Below are 23,551 nucleotides of genomic sequence, written 5' to 3' on the forward strand. Positions count from 1 at the left end.
ATGAAACATGGGATCATCACTTCGAACCGGAAAGAAAACGACAATCCATGAAGTGGCGCACACCACCTCTCCTCCGAAGAAAAACTTCATGGCCACAACCTAACGCCGACGGTCTTCTGGGACTGTGAAGGAGCTATTCTGTCTGCTGTCGTACCACATGGTGCAAGGATCAACTCTGAAGTGTATTGTGCTACCATCAGCAAATTGAAGAAACGACTTCATAGTGTTCATCGCGGAAAAATGAAAACGAACTTCTCCTCCATGGCAACACAATAACTCACGCAAGTCTGCGCACCCAAGAGGAGCTACAACATTTCACTGGACTTTTCTTCCTCATCCACCCTACAGCCCAGATTCTTCACCTTCCGACTTCCATGTGCAGGAAGCAGTAGGTGAATGATGGAGAGATTACTGATACAGCAAGACGTTGGCTCCAACGTCGTCCAATTGGTTGGTACGACCCAGTAATTTGGCGTGAGGTCGTCGCATTGAACGGATATATGTTAAAAATGGGGATTTGTAGCCAAGAGTGGGGAATAATATGGTGTATTGGAATCCTGAATCAACCTACTTTCAGAAAAAGATGTGCATTACTTACTGAACGCCCTTCGTATCTCTTGGAACAAACTAAAAATCAGTCGAGCATTTTTCAAACTCCTTCCGAACAGGCCTTGAAGGCCCAACGGTATCCAGCGACTGTCGTGTCATCCTCAGCCTCTAGGCGTTATTGGATGCGGATATGGATAAGCATGTGGTCAGCACACAGCTCTCTTGGCTGGAGCTGCCAATTCTAGCCATCAAAACGCTAACAGGGAGAATTTTAAAAAAAGTACAAGGATGTGTCAACTACGACCCTCTTCCAGAACTCGGGCTTCAGAGCTCTATCACCTGTGTTTCAAGATCTCAAACATTTCAAAAATTTTGCGTGGACACGGTGGAAAATCCATCGTAACCCAGCTGATAGAAAAATCATGAATCAACTCTCACTTAAAATTCCCAGAAGAGCTCTCGAAGTGAGGGCAGACCGCTGGGAGGATAAAATGGAGCAACTGCAACTTAAAACCAGAAACGACTGGAAGTTCGTAACCAACCTCAGAAATCCTAAATCAGGAAAAGCCGCCTTACATGACGGCAACGACCTGGTCTTCGATCCGTTTGGAAAAGCGGAACTCTTCGCTAATACATACGAGTAACGCATCACCTTAAATCTAGGAAACCAACAAGGAAATGGCGATGAATTTGACGATCAAATACGCAGTTCAACTTAATGCATAAGGACTACGCAATACCATGAATTAACTAAGCGTCAAGAAATCATTAGAATCGTCAAAAAACTGAGTACCAACTCAGCACCAGGTCCAGACCTCGTCAAGAACGACCAGATTAAACATCTTCCAGGAAAGCCTATAGTGCTACTAACAAGAATGTACAACAGCTGCTTGGAGAATTTTATTTCGCTAAACGTGGAAGACGTCAAAGGTCGTGTCTGTCCCTAAACAGGGAAAGGATCCGAAACTGCCACAAAACAACAGAACAGTCAGTCTGCTACCGTCCCTCTCATAAATATCTGAAAGAATAATACTGGCCAAATTACGCCCACAGCTAGTGGAAGACAACGTAATTTTGCAAGAACAGTTTGTTTTTCGAGAAAAATTATGGGCTGAGCTCCAGCTTCTCCTAATAGTGGAATACATCAGCTACAGCGTGTGTCGTAACACATTACGTCCCAAACATTTTTCTGGACGTTGGAAAGGCCTTTGATAAGGTCTGGCGAAATCATCTTACCGTCAAACTCAGCAAAACTACCAGTCTGCCTTCCTGCAGCATTACACTCGTGGACAACTACCTAACAGACAAGAAGTTCTTCGTCATCATAGACGGCGTTAGCTCGGAGGCCAAACAAGCTGAAGTAGGAATACATCAAGGCTCGGTCGTCTCGCCGATGCTCTTCGCAATCTTCGCGAATGACTTGCCGACTCTACAACACTCCCTCCTTGCACAATTCGCCAATGATACGGCTTTCCTGTCATCGAGTAGAAGGCTCGACACAGCAATAAAAACGCTGCAATGTCAGAACGACGTCACCTAGCAATGGCTTTTAAAGAACAAAATCAAGGTGAATGCCGGGAAAACTAAAGCGATCCTGTCACGAGGAGGCGGCCTGTACTCCACACCAAAATGACACTGTTCGACACCGAAATGGACGGGGTGGACAACACTAAATACATGTAGTAGTTATACTGGACAGAAAGGTACTCTACAAAGACCATGTCGCGGAAAAGAAGACGAAGATTATCAGGACCGTACATCATTGTATCTTTTACTAAGAAACGGAGAAGTGAACAGTAGAACCAAATTCCTACTATTCAGAGACATCATATAACCTATGTTTTACGGAAGTTCAACTTGGAGAACGGTGAGCAACGCACACATCTACTGCCGGAAAGAAATTAGTACACCTTGTGAGTGTGTGGGTTTTATGTGTGTGAAATCGTGTGGGACTTAACTGCTAAGGTCATCAGTCCCTTAGCTTACACACTACTTAACCTAAATTATCCTAAGGACAAACACACACACACACACACACACACACACACACACACCCATGCTAGAGGGAGGACTCGAACCTCCGCCGGGACCAGCCGCACGTGTGGATTTTATTTTGTCAAGTTGCACAATGGATTGATCCAACAAGTACCCTCTGGCTCCTGCAAGAAACAATTTCCACCTCAAACTACTACAGAAGGCAGACAGATGCTCCTAATGTACCAACAAGAACTGCTTGAAAACATTCAGCAAGAAATATCTTCTGGAGTCATCGGCTGTAAGGAAAAGACACAAAAATATTCTATATTCTTATGTAACTAGTGGAACACTTGGGTACTGGAGTATTGATAGTTAGTATAAGAAAAACATTAAACGAACGAAAAATGTTATTTATTGCAAAAAAATTCTGTGAAATCAAGTGAAACTTTTTCTTATAAATTAATAAATTTCCGGGTTCTTTTCGGAACAGTAGATTGCCTCTTATGGATAGGAATGCTATTATTTTACAAAGTATGGAAGGGTTCTTTTCTCCCTTTTGTTTAAGAATGTTATTTACGCGGCAGAATGGCTGAGAGCCGCACCTACACAACTTGAATAACTTTTCTAGGTACGGTCAAGGCTGTCACGTGAGAAATGTAATGGGGTGTACTGTTATGGAGGACAGATGGGGCTTGCATATGCTGTAGCGCACAATACCGTGAGCTGCAACGACTGCTGCCTGTGTCGCTCGCTGCTGACAAATAACGCAACCATCTCTTTCTATCTGGATTGACCTTCGCCAACCAAACTCTCCCCATGCCTTCATGAAGTGAAGGACTCCTATCCGCCCCTAGTCTAATTACTGGCGTGGTACACTGGTCACATAACCAGTCCACCGCAATGCCATTCAATATTCGCTCGTTGGCGTTTAACTAGTACTCTGTCCGTGTTCACACCACACAATAAGTGTGGCGGCCAACACAGTGAACAACGCTTAATGCGAGCGACTCAATACAGAGTATCACTCCGATTTGCTAATGACAGAGGTGCTCTCCCAGTGAAGTAATGAGGAGAGACTTTATTCCTCGCTCCTTGCATAGACATACGAGCGCACTCGCTCTCGTTGTGTGTTCCCGCTCCAAGAGCGACAACGGAACGGCCCCTTTTTTTGGAAAAATTGCAAGGGTATATCATACGCTGTCTTCCCTCACTCCTCTGGCTCTTTGCGTCAGAAATATTCCGCCAATCAGCGTAGCTCTTTTAAACGGGAGAAAGACGTTTCGTTTAAGTCGACCAGTGCGGAAATATGTAGCATCTCTGTTAGGCATATACTGTCCTCCTGTGAGAACTCCGTAACTATGCAGTCAGTCCTTCAAAAAATGCGTCTTCTGGGCACTTCCACACAATGTAGCGGAATTTGCTTTTAAGTTGAACGCGGGGGTCGTTATCCCTTCGCTCTGACAGAAGCTGTCCTCTCTGTGGGAGGTCGCTCCGGCCGAAGTGGGTGTGTGTTCACTCACTCCTCTGAAGGGATGGGCCTCCCAGTAGGCTGGTTGCCTCTTTAGAACGAAAATTCCTGTGGCCGTCATGTTGTGTACGCCAGCCTCGACTTTTTCAACCTCAGTGTGCACTTTCGATTTACTTATTAGATTTGCATATTGCTTACATGAATTCATATAAAATTGACTCTACCTTATCGAGTTTGGGTTCGAATGAAGCGTCTTGATGTGCAGAATACGATTGTGAGGACGGAATATGTAAGAAATGAAGGTCAGGAGACCACGCCACCTTACAATCTGTCGATTTTGATCCGATGATGGCATACAGATAATAGATGTACTGGTAATGGTTTCAACATCATCCATCAATAGACGGTGTAATGGGGTAGCTACCGGAGCGCCATCTGTGTCTACCGTGGAATAGGGAATGCTCACAGCCCGAAGACTCAGTGTGGTGCAAACTTGTGAACCAGTCAGGCAACCATGCCACGAAACCACTTGTCCTTCCTACGGCCAAGTAAGCGAGTGTGAAAGGTGTCAAACTGTGCCCTTCCTAGTGGAGGATGATCTTTTTGAACTGCCATATAAGCTGGACGAGGTGCATCAGTTGTGCAACGATGCTGGTGTCAGTGGTCATGTGAATATTCTCACACCTGTAGACGAGGTTCTGGATGTCAAAGCAGTACAGCCGCCCGTCAGGATAGTTGTACTGTATGGGCATCAGTGGCAGATAGTGTAGCTACCAAAGCATAGATAAAAGGATCTGTGGGCCGGACGTGTCAGCATGGGCTGTTGTGAACCTTTTATAGCACAAGGGAACGCACACTTCTTGCCCATTTCCCATCTTCCACTCACGCCACAGCATCGACGTGCACGCAAGGCTGATGCCGTCAGAGGATGACTTGGAAGATGTAATGGGACACCGTGGTCTTGAGTGATAAAAACAAGATTCTGCCTGCAGGGAAGTGATGACCGCTTGCATGTACGACAAAGATCTGGTGAACGCTGTCTCGCATTGGTTCAAATCACACTGGCTCATCCCCAGGCCTTATGGTCTGAAGTGCGATGAACTACAACACTCGTTCACTTTTGGCGTTTCTGGAGGGGACGCTAACCAGCCCTCGGTATGTGCAGAATGTTGTTAGATACGTTTCTAGCACTGAGCGCTGCGGGTTTCGAATCTGCGCCAGACGGCATGCAACTCGATGATCACTAGAGGTCGCTGCAGCAGTCACGCCGTAAACCATGGCTGCGCGCGCTCCTGGCCCTGAGCCTAACGTGTGAGGGTGCCACTGTGGAGCACGTGGTTCCACCGGCCAATAGCGACATACTCTGTCGTGTATTTAGGCGGCTGCATCTTACTCAGCGAGGTTCCCCCTCCTTTCCTCTGTCCTTTTCCCGGGCTCCCTCTCCCCCCCTTCCATCCTCTTTCTTCCCCACCTCCCGTCTCTTTGCCCCCTTCTCTTCCCCGAGTCTTTTACATTTCCCTCCTCTGCCTCCTCTCATTCCCTCTCGCGTCTGCCCTTCTCCCCCTTTATTAGTCTTCTCCCTCCTTGGGTCCCCCCCCCTTTTTTCGTTTTTTCCTCTCCTCCCTCCTTGTTTTTCCCCCTGCTCCAGCCCCCCCCCCTTCTGCCTTGGATCGGGAGTGCCATCTTTGTGCCGCCATTTTCGTGCAGTGTTTTACGGTGTGTTTTTGCAGTGAGTGCTCCGTGTTGTGTCTTTTGGGAAGTGTAGCGAACATCCTTCATACTGTCGCTGGGTGTGCTTTTTTTATCTCTTGCGAACAGAAACCAGACTGTCGCCATGTTTTTTTAATTGTGTGTCTACTATGTTACTTGTCTGATTCCTGTGTATTTTAACAACATTGCCAACCCCTTTTGCTTTCTGCTTTAACTTTCCGCATTTTTACGCCATTTTACACTTTAAATCACCATTTTATCGCCTGTTTTTCCTTGTTTCTTTCTTCTTCCTTTTTTAAAAAAAGTCTGTAGGTTGTAGAGCAGCGTAGTAAGCTGCTGCCAGCCCGCCTTCGGGGGGAGTTGAAAATCAATAAAGAAAAAAAAAAGGAAAAAAAAAAACTCAGCGAGGCAGTCTGGTATTCGCGTTGATTCAGTTGACATCTCGCTTACTCGTATTTACGTCGCGTGTGCTTAGTTCCCGTTTACGAGTGGGCGTTGTTTTGGTTTCGTGAGGTTGTCTCTTTGACCCCGTTGCTTAATAAAAAATGGTTCAAATGGCTCTGAGCACTATTGGACTTAACATTTGAGGTCATCAGTCCCCTAGAACTTAGAACTACTTAAACCTAACTACCCTAAGGACATCACACACATCCATGTCCGAGGCAGAATTCGAACCTGCGACCGTAGCGGTCGCGCGGTTCCAGAGTGAAGTGCCTAGAACCTCTCGGCCACAACGGCCGGCCGTTGCTTAATACTTTGTTGTTGATCTTGGTGTCTTGCTCAGTTGTCTTTCGTCGTGTTTGTCCTTGCATTCCCGTTCGTCCGTCTTGTTTGTTCGTGGGCCGCTCCCTTCGGTCCCACCGCGTTTTCTTTAGCGGCAACCCCGCGACAGTTCCTGTCGCGGTTGCAACAATGTTCTTCTGTAGTTCTTGCAACAGGGAGCTGATGTGTTGTTCCATCCACACGCTGCACGTGAAACTCAATGTGCTTTGCAAGACGTTCAGCAACTTTCCAGGCCAGCAAGACCTCAGGACTTATCTGCAATCGAGTACATGTGGGATATGATGGGACGAGAAATGACTCATGCAACTGGTCAACCAACAACTCTAACAGAACTATGTGAAAAGATTGAGCAGGTGTAGGATAATGTACCCCCGGACAGTTTTCGCCATCTGGACGACTGACCGGATGCCAGAGTCAGCACATGCACTACCACCTGTGGAGGCTACACCGCAGCTTAATATAGGTGTTGCAGCATGGGTCGATACCTGGTACCTCAGAACCGCCTGTGCTACTGATCTGTAAATGTAATAACTTCATAGGCACTGTTGCAACAATGAGTCTTGAGTGAATTGGAAACCTCTAAAAGGGTGCACTATTTTTTTTTCTGGCAGCGTAGATGTCTCAGACTGATTCTCAGTGCCCCATGCTGGGAAAGAATGGTGTACCTACACGCAAAACTCAGCATTCCAACAGTAAAAGAACAGATCAAAGACTGCTATCAGCATTTTATAGACAAGGTAATCCACCTATGGCTTCCGCCTGCTTAGCTGAGTGGTTACGTGTTTGCCCCGGCCGGGTCGGAGAGATTCTCCGATTGGGTGTTGTGTTGCCCTTATCATCATTTCATCCTCATCCTCATCATCTGCCGCAAGCCGCCCAGTGTGGCACCGGATGAAATAAGACTTGCACTTGGCGGCCGAACCGTAATGAGACGTCCCGGTCAACAGTGCCATGCGATCATTTCATTTTCATCCACCTATGTCAAAACTCACGTCAGCTAGAGCATTTATGAGTATTACAGCCAGAGAGTGGAACATTTATAAAGAGTGTCACACAATCGCTCATAGCAAATTAATCACAGGTGGTCGAAATAATCAATATATGAGCCCAATGTCCTCCTAAACGAAAGTGAAATACATATGTGAAACAAGAAACAATGCAGCCATGAAAGTCCAGCCCACAAAGTGAGTACCGCTCTTGCAGAAAGAGAAGCCGCTACTATCAGTCAAAGAGGTCCTCAATTGCCCTCACAAGAGCTGAGTGCACCTCGCAAAATCCAACCCACCAGATCCACCTTTTCTATTATTGCCAAACCAGTTTCGTTGCAGACAGACTTCCATCCATCTTTTACATTATTATAAATCTAAGTTCTCTTTGCATGAACTAGCGTCACAAGTAAAGTTTTAAAATTCCCATTCCTTTTCAGAACATTACTTTTAAAATTACATCCACAGATCAATTATACTGACATAAGTGGACATAAGTAATGGATGAAACATTTACATGGATGTTATAGTAAACAGCATAGTTATATGGGAGTTACATTAGATATAAGCAGACCAAAAATTTAGATAACTGCAGATAATATCGATATCGAGGTTACAGTTTTCTCGAAACCTTTGTTTTCTTCTGATTCTTAATATCAGCATGTGAGGTGTTTTAATGAGTGTACATGTACTCCGTGAAACCTGCGCAGAGCGGTAATTTTCTTGTTTCTGTTTTACGCGCCAGGTGCAGTAACTGCATAGTGAGGCTTCGCGTGATGGAAGACGTCACGCGCCTGAAGCAGTTTAGCTCCAGGAGCTACGAGTATAAGTTCTGGGACTTCAGTAATCCGGTGTTCAACGCTGAAACGGGTTCATTAGTAGAAATAAGTTTCAATGTATTCAACAAAATGGAGATACCCTGCAGGATATCGCTGGCTAACATCCAGTATTTGGGAAACACAAGTGTGGAGAAATTTACGCTTAGGAGGAACGAGAACAACAGCACGCACTTGAAACTGGGAATGATGCCGAAGATGAAGGACTTCAGAATTGTATATGCTTACATAGGAAAATTTCCAGAAGGTATGTATGTAACTTAAGAAAACGATTTTATTTTTCTCGTAATGCCAATTAGTGTTCCCGTTTTGGGTTTTGGGCACAGCAAACTTCCATTTTCTCAGTAAAATGCCTTGAAATGAGTTTACTTCATTTTATGTTTTGTGTAGAGCTTAGAAATACAATAAACTTTCGTCGGGCGAAACATTAATCAGTGCAAGTCAAACCAATTATTTTTCTAAATAAATTCGCTGACTGCAAATATCTTGGCATCAGCTAAGTTAGATATAGATATATTACGTATTAGTAACATGAAAATTTGTGCTGGACCGTAACCCGATCCCGGATTTCCTGCTCATAGCAAGCGGTCGCCTGAACCCCTTCGCCTATCTGTACAAGCCTCCCAGAACGACTCAAACTTCCATTTGTCACCCTGCCTGCATCTTTGTACCAGTCCTCTACATTTGTCACTTAATGCTCACAGCTTTACTCTGTATTCTCACACCAGTGAGGACGCGACTACAAGAAGTCGAGACAAATGATATTATCGTCTTGCAACCGCCTCGGATGTACGCTGGTGTCAGAAATTAAAGAACAAACGAAACTTTTCCAAAGTAGCGTTTTTTTTTTTGCTACAAAACAGTATAAACAGGTGACAGTGCAGTAGAAAGAATGTAAAGAATACAGAACGTAAACAACTGCGACATGCGTAACGAAAGACAAAAATGTTCTCCGTTTTTTCCAAATTGACGGATTTGCAGACACATTCCGACAACTTATTAATGCGTTCGGTATAAGGAGTGCCCACCTCTGGCAGTAGTGCAAGGCAGACAACGACGGGGCATGCTGTGAACGATGTCATCAATATCATGTTGAGGCATAACGTCCATTCTTCCTGCAGAGCTGCTCGCAAGTTTGGAGAGTGGTTGGTGGACGCTCATGTGATGCAACCCGTCTCCCAAGGCATCCCAGACATGCTCTATGAGATTCAAATCGGGGGAGCAAGCACGCCACGTCATGCATGCAGTATCTTCCGTTTCCAAAAAAACATCAACCTCTCATGCTCTATGAGGTCGAGCATTATCATACACCAGTACGAAGACTGGGCCAACAGCACCTCGCAACAATCGCACATGAGGTCCCAAGATCTCGTCGCGATACCTGACAGCAAATCCTTGCCAATTTACCCGTATAATTTCATGAAGAGGTGTTCCAGTGGTCAACTTAATCACAGCCAACACCATTAGGGATCTCTCCGCTATCGGTCTCTTTCCACAATGTTTGGGTCTCGGAATCGCGTTCCACGTTCCCTCCAGATGCGATTCCGTCCGGAATCACTCTCCAGACCAAGTCGCGACTCATCTGTGAAGCGAATGCGTCCAGAATCACTCTCCAGACCAGATTGGGACTCATCTGTGAAATACAGTAAGTGAAGTCGCAATTGCGAATAAGGAACACCTTCAGATGTAGAATGGAATGACGACAATGAAAATTTGTGCGGCACCGGGACTCGAACCCGGATTTCCCTCTTATCGCGAGGTGGTCAAAATGGCTCTGAGCATTATGGGACTTAACTTCTGAGGTCATCAGTCCCCTAGAACTTAGAACTACTTAAACCTAACTAAACCAAGGACATCACACACATCCATGCCCGAGGCAGGATTCGAACCTGCGACCGTAGCGGTCGCGCGGTTCCAGACTGAAGCGCCTAGAACCGCTCGGCCACTCCGGCCGGCCGCCAGGTGTCGCCTTACCATTTGTCTATCCGCGCACGACTCGCGGCCAGGCCCAGACTTCCTTATGTCGTCAACCATGCGTAACCAGAATAACACAGGCACTCCAATATGGTATTCATCCGTGAAAAGAACATTGGCCCACTGTTCGCCCAGGTGGCATGCTGGCAACTCCACTCTAGACGTTCCCTTCTGTGAAGACAGACATATATATATAGAGCAGGTCTCCGACGGTGAAGGCCATTCTCCCGGAGCCTTCTCTACACCGTTTGCCTCGATACAAATCGTCCAGTGGATGTTGCGATGTCAGATGCTAGTTGTTGTGCAATGGTGACGCGATACGGTCGTGCCCTTACTGCCAAATAACGGTCCTCTCACTCTGATGTCACACGTGATCGGCCCTGCCCTGATCTTCGGGATTCATTTTGGATCAGTATAAGCTGTCGCCACATTCGAGAAACAACAGAACAATTCACATTAATTCCTTGGCCACATCAGTGTTCGGCTGTTTTCCTATGGCCCACCACTGCAGAGTCCGATATGTGTCTTCTCTGTGCCATACTCTACCGGCTGTGGCTATCTACACAGCGATTGTGGATGTGGGACTTCCCGACAAACCCTACGCCGTTTGATAGGTACCCTGACGTCATCGTCGGCGTGTTTGTCCATTGACAGGAATGCCATCTTCCGTGCAGAACATTATATCTGTTGACAGTTTATATGGTTATATCAAGAATTAGACACAGGACGGGGAAACAGAGGTTTGTTGCTTTATTTTTGGGCGCCAGTGTAATATTTACTTGTATGTCTTGATAACAGACATTAATGATGACTGGCAGACGTCCGAAATTAATTCGGAATAAATTCGCTTATCTGTGTTACGAATGGATAAATTACATTTAGCTGCGAGTATTAAGTGATGAATGTAGGGGACTGTGGTATAGGGATGTAGACAATGTGACATGTGGAAGTTTGGATCAGTCTGGAGGGCATGTACGGATAGCCGAAACGGATTAAGCCACTGTCTGCGGTGAGTGGGAAACCAGGTTCGAATCCTAGTTCGACACAAATTTTCATGTCATTAATAAGTAATACATCAACACTGATCAGCTAGAACACTGTGACCACCTACCTGATATCCGGTATGTCCACCTTTGGCCCGGATAATAAGGGGGACGCGTCGTGGCATGGAAGCGATGAGGCCTTGGTAGGTCGCTGGAGGAAGTTGGCACCACATCTGCACGCAAGTCACTTAATTCCAGCAAATTCCGGAGAGGCGGGAGCGATGAGCTCTGAAGCCACGTTCAATCACATACCACATGTGTTCTATCGGGTTCAGATCTGGCTGGTTGGGGGCCAACACATCAATTGGAACTCGCCATTGTGTTACTCGACCCACTCCATCACTCTCCTAGCTTTGTCACATGGTGCATTATCTTGTTGAAAAATGCCACTGTTCAAATGGTTCAAATGGCTCTAAGCAGTATGGGACTTAACGTCCGAGGTAATCGGTCCCCTAGAACTTAGAACTACTTAAACCTAACTAACCTAAGGACACCACACGCATCCATGCCCGAGTCAGGATTCGAACCTGCGACCGCAGCAGCAGCGCGGTTCCAAACTGAAGCGCCTAGAACCGCTCGGCCACAGCGGCCGGCAATGCCACTTTCATCGGGAAACACGACCGTCATGAAGCGGCGTACGTCGTCTGCAACCATTGTACGATACTCATGGTACCTTGCACGAGCTCACGTGATGTCCCCCAGAGCATAATGGATTCGATGCCAGCATGTCTTCGTCCAGCAGTACAGGTGCAAAGAAGAGGTTCACCTAGAAGACGGCGGATTCGCACACTCCAATTGGCATGATGAAGAAGGTATCGGGATTCATCAGACCATACAACACTCTGCCACTGCACCAACATCCAGTGCCGATGTCACGTGCCCATTTCAGATTGTAACCTCCCCAGAGAAATTTGAAAAGAGACAATATTTTGAATGTCAATGAGAATCGTGCTAAGTGTAACCTCCCCGTAAATATTTTTAATGACAACGACAATAAATCAGAAATAGCAATCTGAGCCAGGTATAAGCTGCCCACAAAAATGTAAGAATATTTAAATGTTAACGAGAATAGAGCCTAGTGTAACCTCCCAGCAAATAAAATTTAAAGACAACGACAATTAAATGAAAAATAATAGCAACTGACCCAAGTATAAGCTCCCCACAAAATGAAAGTCAATTCAAATGGCTCTGAGCACTATGGGACTCAACTGCTGTGGTCATAAGTCCCCTAGAACTTAGAACTACTTAAACCTAACTAACCTAAGGACAGCACACAACACCCAGCCATCACGAGGCAGAGAAAATCCCTGACCCCGCCGGGAATCGAACCCGGGAACCCGGGCGTGGGAAGCGAGAACGCTACCGCACGACCACGAGATGCAGTCAATTCAGTGATAATAAAATCTCAGTGATAATGAAAACGCAGATAGACCGAAATGTCGATCTTAGGCCCTGTGCAATAATTAAACTCAAATTCTTACCTCAGTAAAACTGCATCTGCTCTTATTTTTCGCCATAGCTTGGAGGAAATGCATCGCAAATATTGTTTGAACTAAAGTAAATTTTTCTTTAAAGGAAATGGAAGGCAAATATTCTTTCAATAAAATGTTTGTTTTGTTAAAGTGCTTGGTTTGAAAACAAAAATTATTATTGGGGCGATTCTTGAACAAATTAGTTACAGTTAATTTACATTACATTATCAGATGTGCGCAATGCTGCTTCATTACCTTATTAAAAAATATACCATGTCGTGAATCTTGACCAGAGTGCCATGTCGACGCCCGCCGACTCCTCACACAACAGCTAACTCCCTACATGCAACTGAACTCTCTCACAACTAGACTGCAACTGCCACTACTGCGACTCGACCGCAACTGCACTCTCGCGCGGTCAAGCGCAGACTAGGAACGACAAATAGCTCTCTGGTCAGAGACTCTGCAATGCCTCGCCATCGCCGCCACACAACATACGTGTTTCAAGATGTAGTTGCTGATGTTACCATTGGCACACGCGTGGGTCGTCGGCTGCGGAGGTCCATCGTTAGGTGTGTTCGGTGCACTGTGTGTTCAGACACATTTGTACTCTGCGCAGCATTAAAGTCTAATATACTACTATGAAAGCTAATACACTACTATGAAAGCTACAACCGAATATTCTTTGTGCTAAAATCGTTCCTTCTGAGCATAAGTTAAGGTTTATGAGCAGAAAATTTATGCAAAGTACTTTTATCCTTACAGTATGGCTAATATATTACCTGTAAGAACTAAAACATGATTACCTTACCTCAGCGCTAGTGTCCGAAAATTTTGAATCAATAATTTCTGAATGGCCAGAAGATGAATCTCTCTTTGTTCAGAAACCGATGGTCGCCAGACTATATAAACCCTCGTCCTCTAACATCCCTACTGAAGAAAGGAGTGAAGAATCGATGAAACAGGTTACAGAAGTGCTGGTTGCTTTATTAGTAGTGATGGAGCTCAGTGGAGTGAAACACCACCACCACAGTGCAGAATTCGAGAACACAATGTCATATAAATTCTAACTGGTGCACGAAATCACAGTGTAACAGTCTCTCACAAAAGTGCATGTGATTACCGTATTTTACATTAGAATGACAGTTACAGGAGATCGTGCATTGCATTACGTTGATGCATAAGATCGTAGCGTTTTTGTATTGCATGTTAGTATTCCGGCTGCTAAGGAGTTATCTATCGATTGTCGCTTTTTGCTTATAGGTCACTGTGGCTATCTCAGTTTACGTATTGTCATTTTTTTCATTTGGAGATAGTGAGCGGGGCTGTGGACTCTAGGAAATGGACAGCCAAGTGGAGAAATTGGAACATTTCCGATATATTCTTGTGTTTGAGTTCAATAGCGGCAGCCGGAAATATTTTACGTCATGTATGACGCACCGAGCACGGCAAGAACGTGATTTTCTCGTTTTAAGGAGTGGCATTAGTGATCCTATATGTTCAGGAAAACCTCCGGGGGTTGATAAAAACCGTTTCAACGCATTAATTCTCAATGTTTCACGTCAGTGTATTCGAGAACTGCCAAATATGATGAACTGTGACTATTCTACCGTCGTGCGACTTCTGCATGCAATGGGGACGGTTCAAAAATCAGGTATGTGAGTACCGTATGCTCTAAGCTAAACTCACAAAGTCAGCAGGTGGCTATTTCTGCTTGGTCGTCATCAACTGGCTCGTGAACAAACGACCATTGCAGTACTGGCGGTGTTGGGTACTACGAATTGCTTCCCCAAGGTGTAACCGTCACTGCTGACGTAAATTGCTTTCAAATCGATATTTGTTCAGATATCGACGGAAAACGCAAAACTGTAAACTTTGGCGGCTGATGGATGAATGTGTGATGCTGCAGTGCAACTTCACCGCACAGTTGGCAACGATAGTAAACAGGGGATATGTCGATACCAGGGCATAAAGCCTTTGCGAATTTCATACCATGTACTCAGCTGGACAGTAACTATGCCTCACAGACAGGCGTGTGAACAGTATAAGCAGACGTCAGCATTTGAGAGAGGCAGTGTTATTGGGCTCAATGTAGCCGGTTGGAGTAATCGGCGAATCGCTCGACATATAAATAGGAGCGATGCCACTATTCGATGATGTTGGCAGGAATGGGTGAACTGTGGCCAAAGACAGCGTCAAGAAGGAAGCGGTCGACCAAAGGGGATGACAGAACGAGAGGTCTGAGCAGTCGTCAGAGAGGCCTCAGAGCCCCAGATTCATCATTATAAGCTATGCGAAGCGCAGTTGGTGCATCAGTGACCACAAGGACCGTCGACAGGGGGCTCAGCTCACTGGGCCCTTGCGCCGACTACAACTGACCTCTGTACGCCAACTCTCTCTTCAGTGGTGTCGCTCACATTCCGCGTGGAATCTCAGTGACTGGAGTAGAATTGTCTTCAGTGATGAGTTCCGTTTTGAAATGAGCCCCGACGACCAGCGAAGACATGCCTGGAGTCGCTCCAGACAGCAGTGGGATAGAACGTGATTGACGACCGCCATTCGCTCCTGCAGGCAGAAGTGATGGTCTGACGTACCATTTCATTTCACAGCAGGACCCCTTTGGTTGCCATCCGCGGCGTCTTTACAGCTCAGCGGTACGTCCACGATATTTGTACCCCGTTTTGTTGCCCTTCATGGCAAGCCAACCTGGCCTTAAATTTCAGGAAGATAACGCTCGACCTCACACGGCGAGAGTTTCTACACCTTCTATTCGTGTTTACCAAATCCTAGATTGGCCAGAAACGACGCCAGTTCTCTCCCCAACGGAGAATGTTTGAAGCATTATGGACAGGGCCTTGCAACCACCTCGGGATTTCAACGCGTATTGGACAGCATTTGGCACGATATCACTCAGGAGGCCATCCAACAACTCTATCAGTCAATGCCAAGCCGGATAACTGGTTGCATAAGGCACAGAGGTGGTCCAACGAATTATTGAGTTGGTCAATCTGTAAAGTTCTTTCTCCTGAATAAATGATCCAATTTTTCTGAAACGGTAATCATTTGTTTGTCTGTAGATGTACATCACATCTACCGATGTCCGTCCCAGTTGGATAAATGCTTCGTGATGCGTCGTCTTTCTTTTTTTTTCGTCTTAGAGTGTAATACCATGTTTCCATTGAGGGAATAAATGCCGTCACTGGACCCCTGCTTACTGCTGATGTTGAGAGAAACTGGCATGTGCTTCAGCAATACTACCTGCTTAGCCACACCTTTAGTTAACAGACTACCGAAGAGACTTGATATTCAATGGCCAATGAATCAGAAAGGCCAGAAGCAAAGAGTGGTAATATGGCAGCATTTCACTACATTCGGGAGCTTTAGATAGGAAACTGTTGACGAAGCGTACATCCCGATGAAACTTTAACAGCTACATGAACAATTCCTCCGCTTCGGAGTCCTGTCCCAGAAAAGTAAGGAAATGCGGACTCAAAATATTTGGCTTTGCAATTCATTCACTTTATGTTCCAGTTTATACTGGAAAACTCCCTGATCAGACAAAAAGGTGTCGATTCTGCCACAGTAAAAACACTAACAGCGACAGTGAGAGTAATCGCAACAACTACCACAATGGGTAATTTTATTACATAGGTTTCGTTATTTGAAGTACTGCAGGAACATATTACAACAATAGGAACTCTAAGACAAATAAAACTGAAACTTCAGCAGAAATGAAGGCTTCCAACTCCAGAGAAGTTTTATCCCTATCATTTCGTTTCAAAGATAATGTGACAATTCTAAAGTTATGTACCCAAAAAGAATAAAAGTGTCACAGTGCAAAGCTCACCGCATCACAGTGCGTTGGAGCTAAAGGACGTACAATGTTTTTCTACAACAAAACTAAATCAGGGGTTTGTGAGGATCCTATATCCTCCCACGTCGATGTATGTGTTACATTCATGACATTGTTTGCAAGATTACTGCTTAGGACACCGCAGACTGAGAATTATAAAGGCTGAACTAAAATAAAACTGACAAACTGCAGGGACTGGTTCCTGACTGGGATTGGAAGAAAAAGGTCGTCTGAACGTGTGTCTGAAAAATGGATGGTGTGCATGTAACGACAACAAAATCGTCCAGGACCACAGTACAGGGCTGCTTCACGTCCACGTCACAACAGATGTTCAGCGCCTACTAGATGCGCCGATATGAGTCCACTGCCTACAGTCCCTCGACCGAAGTCCGCTCGTTCTCCCAATGTCAGTTTCAAGCTAAACTTTCAAAATTCTCTTCATGCCCTTCAGTTTCTGCCATTGGCTGATTCAGGCTAACTATTCGCAGCACATTCTTGTTTTAAGAAAAGTAATAGGGAGTTGACAGCAGAAGTCGGTCGTTGTCGGTGCTCAGCCCCGCTAGCTAATCACTCACCCAAGGTTCTTACGGTCATAAGGTTTTAATGTGAAGCTATTAATGCTGTATTGTGCGATACAGGAAGCTTCTAAAACTGACTTTTGTTAGACTGGATTGGAACGAGTAATAACTTCTGTAATAAGTCTTAGAGTCTGTAATTCACCATTAACTGTTATCAGTTGAGCCCGTCACTGTCAGATTCCTAAAATTACCAGCAAAAACGCAGATAATTGGATATTTGGAGGTGAAGAGGAGTGATGGAGCACTTTTTTTGTCCACACCTCCTTCAGTCGTCATATCATACTGTGTGTCTCAAGTCTTTTGCGTCAAATTGAAACAGGTGATAGTTCGTCCACAACCAATTCTATTGTGTTATGGACATAGAAAGCATACACCACATAACAACAATATAGCTCATAGAAACTGTTCAAAATGAGGAATGCCAGTCTCAATGCATGAAGTTCTGCCGCACTCTCTCAAATATCCCTGGTACCAGGAGACAGGCAGCAAGTAGGACTTCATACGTTTCTAAGGGGTGTCATACACCAACATCTTGATGTAGCCCCGGAGGAAAAACTCCAGAAGTGTGAGACCCGGCAGTGGCCCTGGCCAAGGGACACAATCTCTCCTTCCAATCCAACGATGAGGGTAAGTGTTGTTCAGGTGCTCACTGACATTAACATCGGAGTGGGCTGGTACACTGTCGTGTTGAAATCACATCCTTTCGCGGACAACAAGGCGTACAATCTCCAAGAACTTTGGCAGCACATCTCGCAGGAACACCGAGTAACGTGGAACAGTCAAACAGGCAGGCATCAAGAAAGATCCTAATACGTGATCTTGAAGGACGCCAGTCCATACATTGACAGAGAATCGTTGCTGATGGTCAACGATGTGAGTGGCGTGGGGATTGTCCTCACTCGAGACAGGGCTGACGTCCATTGAGACCGGTGGTCATAGCTTTGATCAGTTACTATGGGCTACGTTGTTGTTAGGTGGTGTGAACTTTCTGTGTCCGTAACACAATGCAAACGGATTTCCGACCATTGGTTCCCTATCTCAATGTAATCGGTTGTGGATCCACTATCGCCTGCTTCAATTTGACCCAAAAGGTTTGAGACCTGTGACATGGATGTCGCATCGTGCAATGATCACCGAAGTCAAAGCACGTTCGCCAGCGTCAACATATAGTTAGTGAATGTGAAATATTTAGTGGTGTCTAGATTTCTCAGGAAATTTGGACACTGAACGGTTCTTTTGATTATAAGCTGGAAGTGGATAGTAAAAATTTAATCGACAATGGCCTGCCAGAGTGAGAACTGTGATGTAATTCTTGAGGACTGTTGATCAGGATAGTACTAACGGTGACGTTACTGATACTTCCCGGCAAACTAGAAATGTATGCTGGACCGAAACTCGAAGGAGGGACCTTTGCCGTTCGCGGGAAAATGCTCTGTCGTCTGAGCTACCAAAGCACGACTCACGACCAGCCTCACTGCTTTTTTTCTGACAGTACCTTATCTCCTACCTACCAAACTTCATAGAAGTTCTCCTAGCACGACTAGCACTCCTGGAAGAAAGGATACAGCGGACACGTGGCTTGATGTGCCAGGAAGCTTCATATCAGCGCACACTCTGCTGCAGAGTGAAAAATTCATTCTGGGAACATCCCCCATTCTGTGGTTAACCGTGTCTGCGTAATATCCTTTGTTCCATGGGTGTTAGTCTTCCAAATTTCGCAAGAGAACTTTTGTGAAGTCTGGAAGGTAGGAGATGAGGTACTGGCAGAAGTAAGGCTGTGGGCATGGGTTGGGAATCGCACTTGGATAGCTCAGTCTGTAGAGCAGTTGCCGACGAAAGGTAAACGTCCCAAGCTCGAGTCTCGGTCTGGCACACAGGTTTAATTTACCAGGAAGGTTCATATCATCGCAAACCAGCTGCAGGGTGAAAAGTTCATTCTGGATGGATGTTATTAATGAATGGGAGCTAGTTAGCAGTGATCAAGCTATAGCTGCAATTGAAAGTGGAAGTTCAGATTTGAACACAGGCTGCCTGATTGGAACTATAATTGTTCTTTGGAGGGGAACTTAAAAGTGTGATTAGATTTCACCTGAAATTTGGCTCATCAGATTTGGTCAGCCGCGCGGGATTAGCCGAGCGGTCTCAGGCGCTGCAGTCATGGACTGTGCGGCTGATCCCGGCGGAGGTTCGAATCCTCCCTCGGGCATGGGTGTGTGTGTTTGTCCTTAGGATAATTTAGGTTAAGTAGTGTGTACGCTTAGGGACTGATGACCTTAGCAGTTAAGTCGCATAAGATTTCACACACACACAAAAAAAAGATTTGGTCTAGAGACCAAACACACGTCCCTGCAAAACAGCTCCGTTTACATTAATCTCAAGATCATAAAGTCCTAGCAGACCACGTAGCCGTGTTCTAATTAAATTCAAGTAGCTGGAGTTGGATTTCACCAATGAAACTAGGTGACACAAAAACTGCTGTTGTTCATGTAGTAGCTGTAGTTTATCAGTGACACCAGTTATCTCTGCCACTTCAGCAGCAGCCAGTTTCCCGGCCAAACTGAAAATCTCGCTCAAAATTTGCGAAAAAGTGTCCTAACTGTTCCTGTATCCGTCTACACAACCTTACTGCTCGAGTACAACGCCACTTGCGTAAATATATCCTGGCGAGATGAACGCAGTGAATGCTCAAATGTGTAACAGTTCACCATACGGAAATCTTCGAGACTGCGGTATACTCCCGAAAGAAAGCAAAGCTCAGAACTAACATAGTTCACGAAACACAGCTTCTTACAATCAGATACGTCTGGATTCTCCTGAGCCACCGACGTAAGTCTCCTGATCCTTTCAGTATCAGTTCCGCGCAAAACTTTCAATATCCCCTCCATCCTGTTCAGTATGTCTGCCACTGGCTGACTGGCTCTGTGTCTTATCCAACACGTTATTTTGTCATAGTGCCAAGCAATTAAAAATGCTTCAAATGGCTCTGGGCACTATGGGACTTAACATCTGAGGTCATTAGTCCCATAGAACTTTACTTAAACCTAACTAACCTAAGAACATCAGACATATCTATGCCCGACTCAGGATTCGAACCTGGGACTGTAGTGGTCGCGCGATTCCGCCAAGCAATAAGATAAAAAATTGTACAACTGTGTACCAATTGGCCAACCTTAACAACTGCAACTAAACAAATGTTAGAATAAATCACACTGAAATACTAGTTTTAGTAATACCAGACACTACACACACTGCCAGAAAAAAAGTTAGTACACCTGCTAAGACGACGTCGATTCTCATCTGATGGCAGCATACACCACCTGGGGTATAATAGATGCACTGATAATGGTTTCATAGTCGTCCGTCTGAGAGCGTAGTGGCTTAGCTACCAGAGGACCAGCTGCGTCTACCCTTTGATAGGGAATGCTCACAGCCAGAAGGCTGAGTGTGGTGCAGATGTGTGAAACAAGCGGGCAACCATGCCACGGAGACTCACTTTTGATTCCTACAGCCAACTGAACCATTTTGAAAGAGTTTAAACTGTGGCCTTCCGGGTGACGGGATGGTTCTTCCAGAGAATTGCCACACAAGTTGGACGTGCTGCGTCAGTTCCGCAACGATGCTGGTATCAGTGATCATGTGAAACTCTCACACCCATGTACGAGGTTCTGGATATCCACGTGAGCCACCCAAGATCATCGTATTGTAAGACAGCAGTGGCAGATCGTACAGCTACCAAACACAGATAAGAGGGCTTATGAGCCCAGACGTGTCAGCACGAGTTGTTGTGAACCATTTTATTAGTAGCGGGACTACGGGTACGCAAACCTCTAGCCCATCTTCCACAAGCATCGACGTGCAGGGCTCGACTAGTGCCGTCAGAGGATCACTTGGAAGATAGAATGCCACGCCGTGGTCTTCAGCAACGAAAGGAGAATCTGCCTGCAAGCATGTGATTGGCGTTTGTCCGTACGCCGTACGTCGTAAGCCTGGTGAGTGCATTCGTCCAAGACACTACAAACACGTGTGGACGCGCGTTATCGTGGACCCGACTCACTCCCTCCGTGAGGAGGTCAGGCCGTTTGCTCTTGATGAACTTGGGTGGGTTACGCAGTGTCTCACGGTTCCCGTCACATGGTTTTTCCGTGCTCGAGGAATTGGATGAGTATCAGACCTCGGATGTAGGAAAAGACGGCGAGCATCACCTTGCCTGCTGAGTGTCTCATTCCAGTTCTCTTTGCCCAGGCATCATGCGACGAGACTAAGTTCGTCGCTGCGCTGCACCAGTGCTGCAACGGCGTTCGCACCAGCCGCGCTTCGCAGCCCAAACTCAAACTGCGGATGCGCGAGCAGGCAGCCCTATTCGTCGTGGGGGTTTCTGTCACTGCCGCAAGCCGCTGTCACACCGTGGACTACCGCATCTTTACGCATTTGCTTTATAAACGTTGTGCTTTCTCTGCCTCTGCAGCGTGCAGTTTACGCCACTCTTAACTGACACGGTGTACGGTGGTGTGTTACAGATGCTGACGTTCAGATGCCCGTTCTGGAAATGTTGTCGCTGCGCTACGCTGGGCTGGAGGCGGTGCCCCCGGCCGTGGCCGGTATGAAGCTCCTGGAGACGCTGGAGCTGTCCGGTTCGCGGCTGGGCCGGCTGGCGGGGCAGCTGCCACCGATGCCGAAACTCATCGACCTGGCTCTGGACGACGCGGGCCTCTGCTGTCTAGACGAGGACCACGAGGCTTTCTCCGGCCTTCCGCAGCTCGAGTTCCTCACTGTCGAGAATAACGCGCTCACCACTCTGGGTTCGGCGCTGAGCCAACTTCACAATCTCGAATTCCTCGTCGCTTCAAATAATTCGCTCACTGACTACCCGCAGCTCGACATTCGCAAGCCTGCAGTCCTCGTATTCGAGCACAATCGATTGCAAACCTTACCGGACTGTGCCCGTCTCAGTCGTAACGACAGTATATTGGATCTGGACATCAGTAACAATCAGATCAGTTCTTGGGATGGTCGTGACGACATGCTTAGGTAATCAGATACAAAACAGTTAAGATTATTAAAAATGTATCATATTATATTTTGGGCACAAAAATGTGTTTTTACTATGCTCATGGTAGTAGTTGGTTGCTTGGGGAAGGAGACCAGACAGCGTGGTCATCGGTCTCATCGGATTAGGGAAGGATGGGGAAGGAAGTCGGCCGTGCCCTTTCAGACGAACCATCCCGGCATTTGCCTGGAGTGATTTAGGGAAATCACGGAAAACCTAAATCAGGATGGCCGGACGCGGGATTGAACCGTCGTCCTCCCGTACTATGCTCATATCTGACGCATAATAACAGGAATCAAATACTGCAGTCTTCTGCAGTCTTCTTATGAAAACCTTTTCTTTGCTTGCCAAGACCGCTTTATTAAGGCATTAGTGGATTACTAGTTTCGGCATTCTACAGGGCGAGTCAGAAAGGGCTTTACGATTTGAAATGATATAGAAATTTATGGAGATAACTTAGAGAATAGGTAGATGTGTCATTTCGTAGCAAACAACCTCAAGTTTCACATAAAAGTGTCATTTTGAATCGATGTGAGTACCATTTGTGATGCGGCAAACATCCCGCCGATAGTCAATTTCTTCCAACATTCCTTGCAACAAATTCGGGCGTAATTTATGCAATCGCAGCGTAGATCCGATTTTTCAGGTCGGCTAAATTGTTTGGCAGGGGGAAACATTCATAAGATCTTTAATGAAAGCCCAGAGAAGGAAATCCAGTGATGTCAAGTCAGGGAAGCAAGGTGGCCATGCGACTGGCCCACAGACATGGGAAGCGTTTATTGAGGAAACCTCGAAATTCCGTGAGGAAACGAGGTGGTGCACCGTGTTGCTGGTAGTAAACCACCCATTTCAGTCATCTTCATCGATCTGTGGAATTACAAAGTTTTAAAGCATATCCAGATACACAATACTAGTGACAGTTTTCTCCATGAAGAAGAAAGGGCCGTACACGTTCACTTTGCAACGTGCACAAACCACCTTGACTCTGGGGTTGTCACGAACGTGTTCCAGGGTTGCGCGTAGATTTTCGCTCCCCCATGTTTTGCAGATGTGGGTGATACGAAATGTTTGACTCATCGCTGAAGATTGTTGCGTTCAGGAACGTCTCGTCGTTCTCTGTCTGATGCAACGTTTCCGCACAGAATTCTCCATGAGCAATCTTATGTGCGTCTTATGTGCTGTGCCATTGTGAATCTGCATGGTTTTAAGTATAAACGTCTACGCAGTACGTGCCAAGCAGTCTTTTGTGGAGCCGGCCGGTGTGGCCCAACGGTT

General features: G+C 46.0%; 1 protein-coding gene across 1 annotated transcript in view; it reads left to right on the forward strand.

The window, feature by feature from the left end:
* LOC126235235 (toll-like receptor 2) overlaps positions 1-23,551 on the forward strand; it is a 122,255-nt gene that overhangs the window by 65,621 nt on the left and 33,083 nt on the right. Inside the window, exons 3-4 of the mRNA XM_049943967.1 lie at positions 8,219-8,556; positions 21,747-22,257. Of these exons, the coding sequence (XP_049799924.1) occupies positions 8,219-8,556; positions 21,747-22,257 (849 nt within the window). The remainder of the gene's footprint in view (positions 1-8,218; positions 8,557-21,746; positions 22,258-23,551) is intronic.

The sequence above is a fragment of the Schistocerca nitens genome, chromosome 2 (genome assembly GCF_023898315.1).
Source record: "Schistocerca nitens isolate TAMUIC-IGC-003100 chromosome 2, iqSchNite1.1, whole genome shotgun sequence".
NCBI classification, from domain to species: Eukaryota; Metazoa; Arthropoda; class Insecta; order Orthoptera; family Acrididae; genus Schistocerca; species Schistocerca nitens.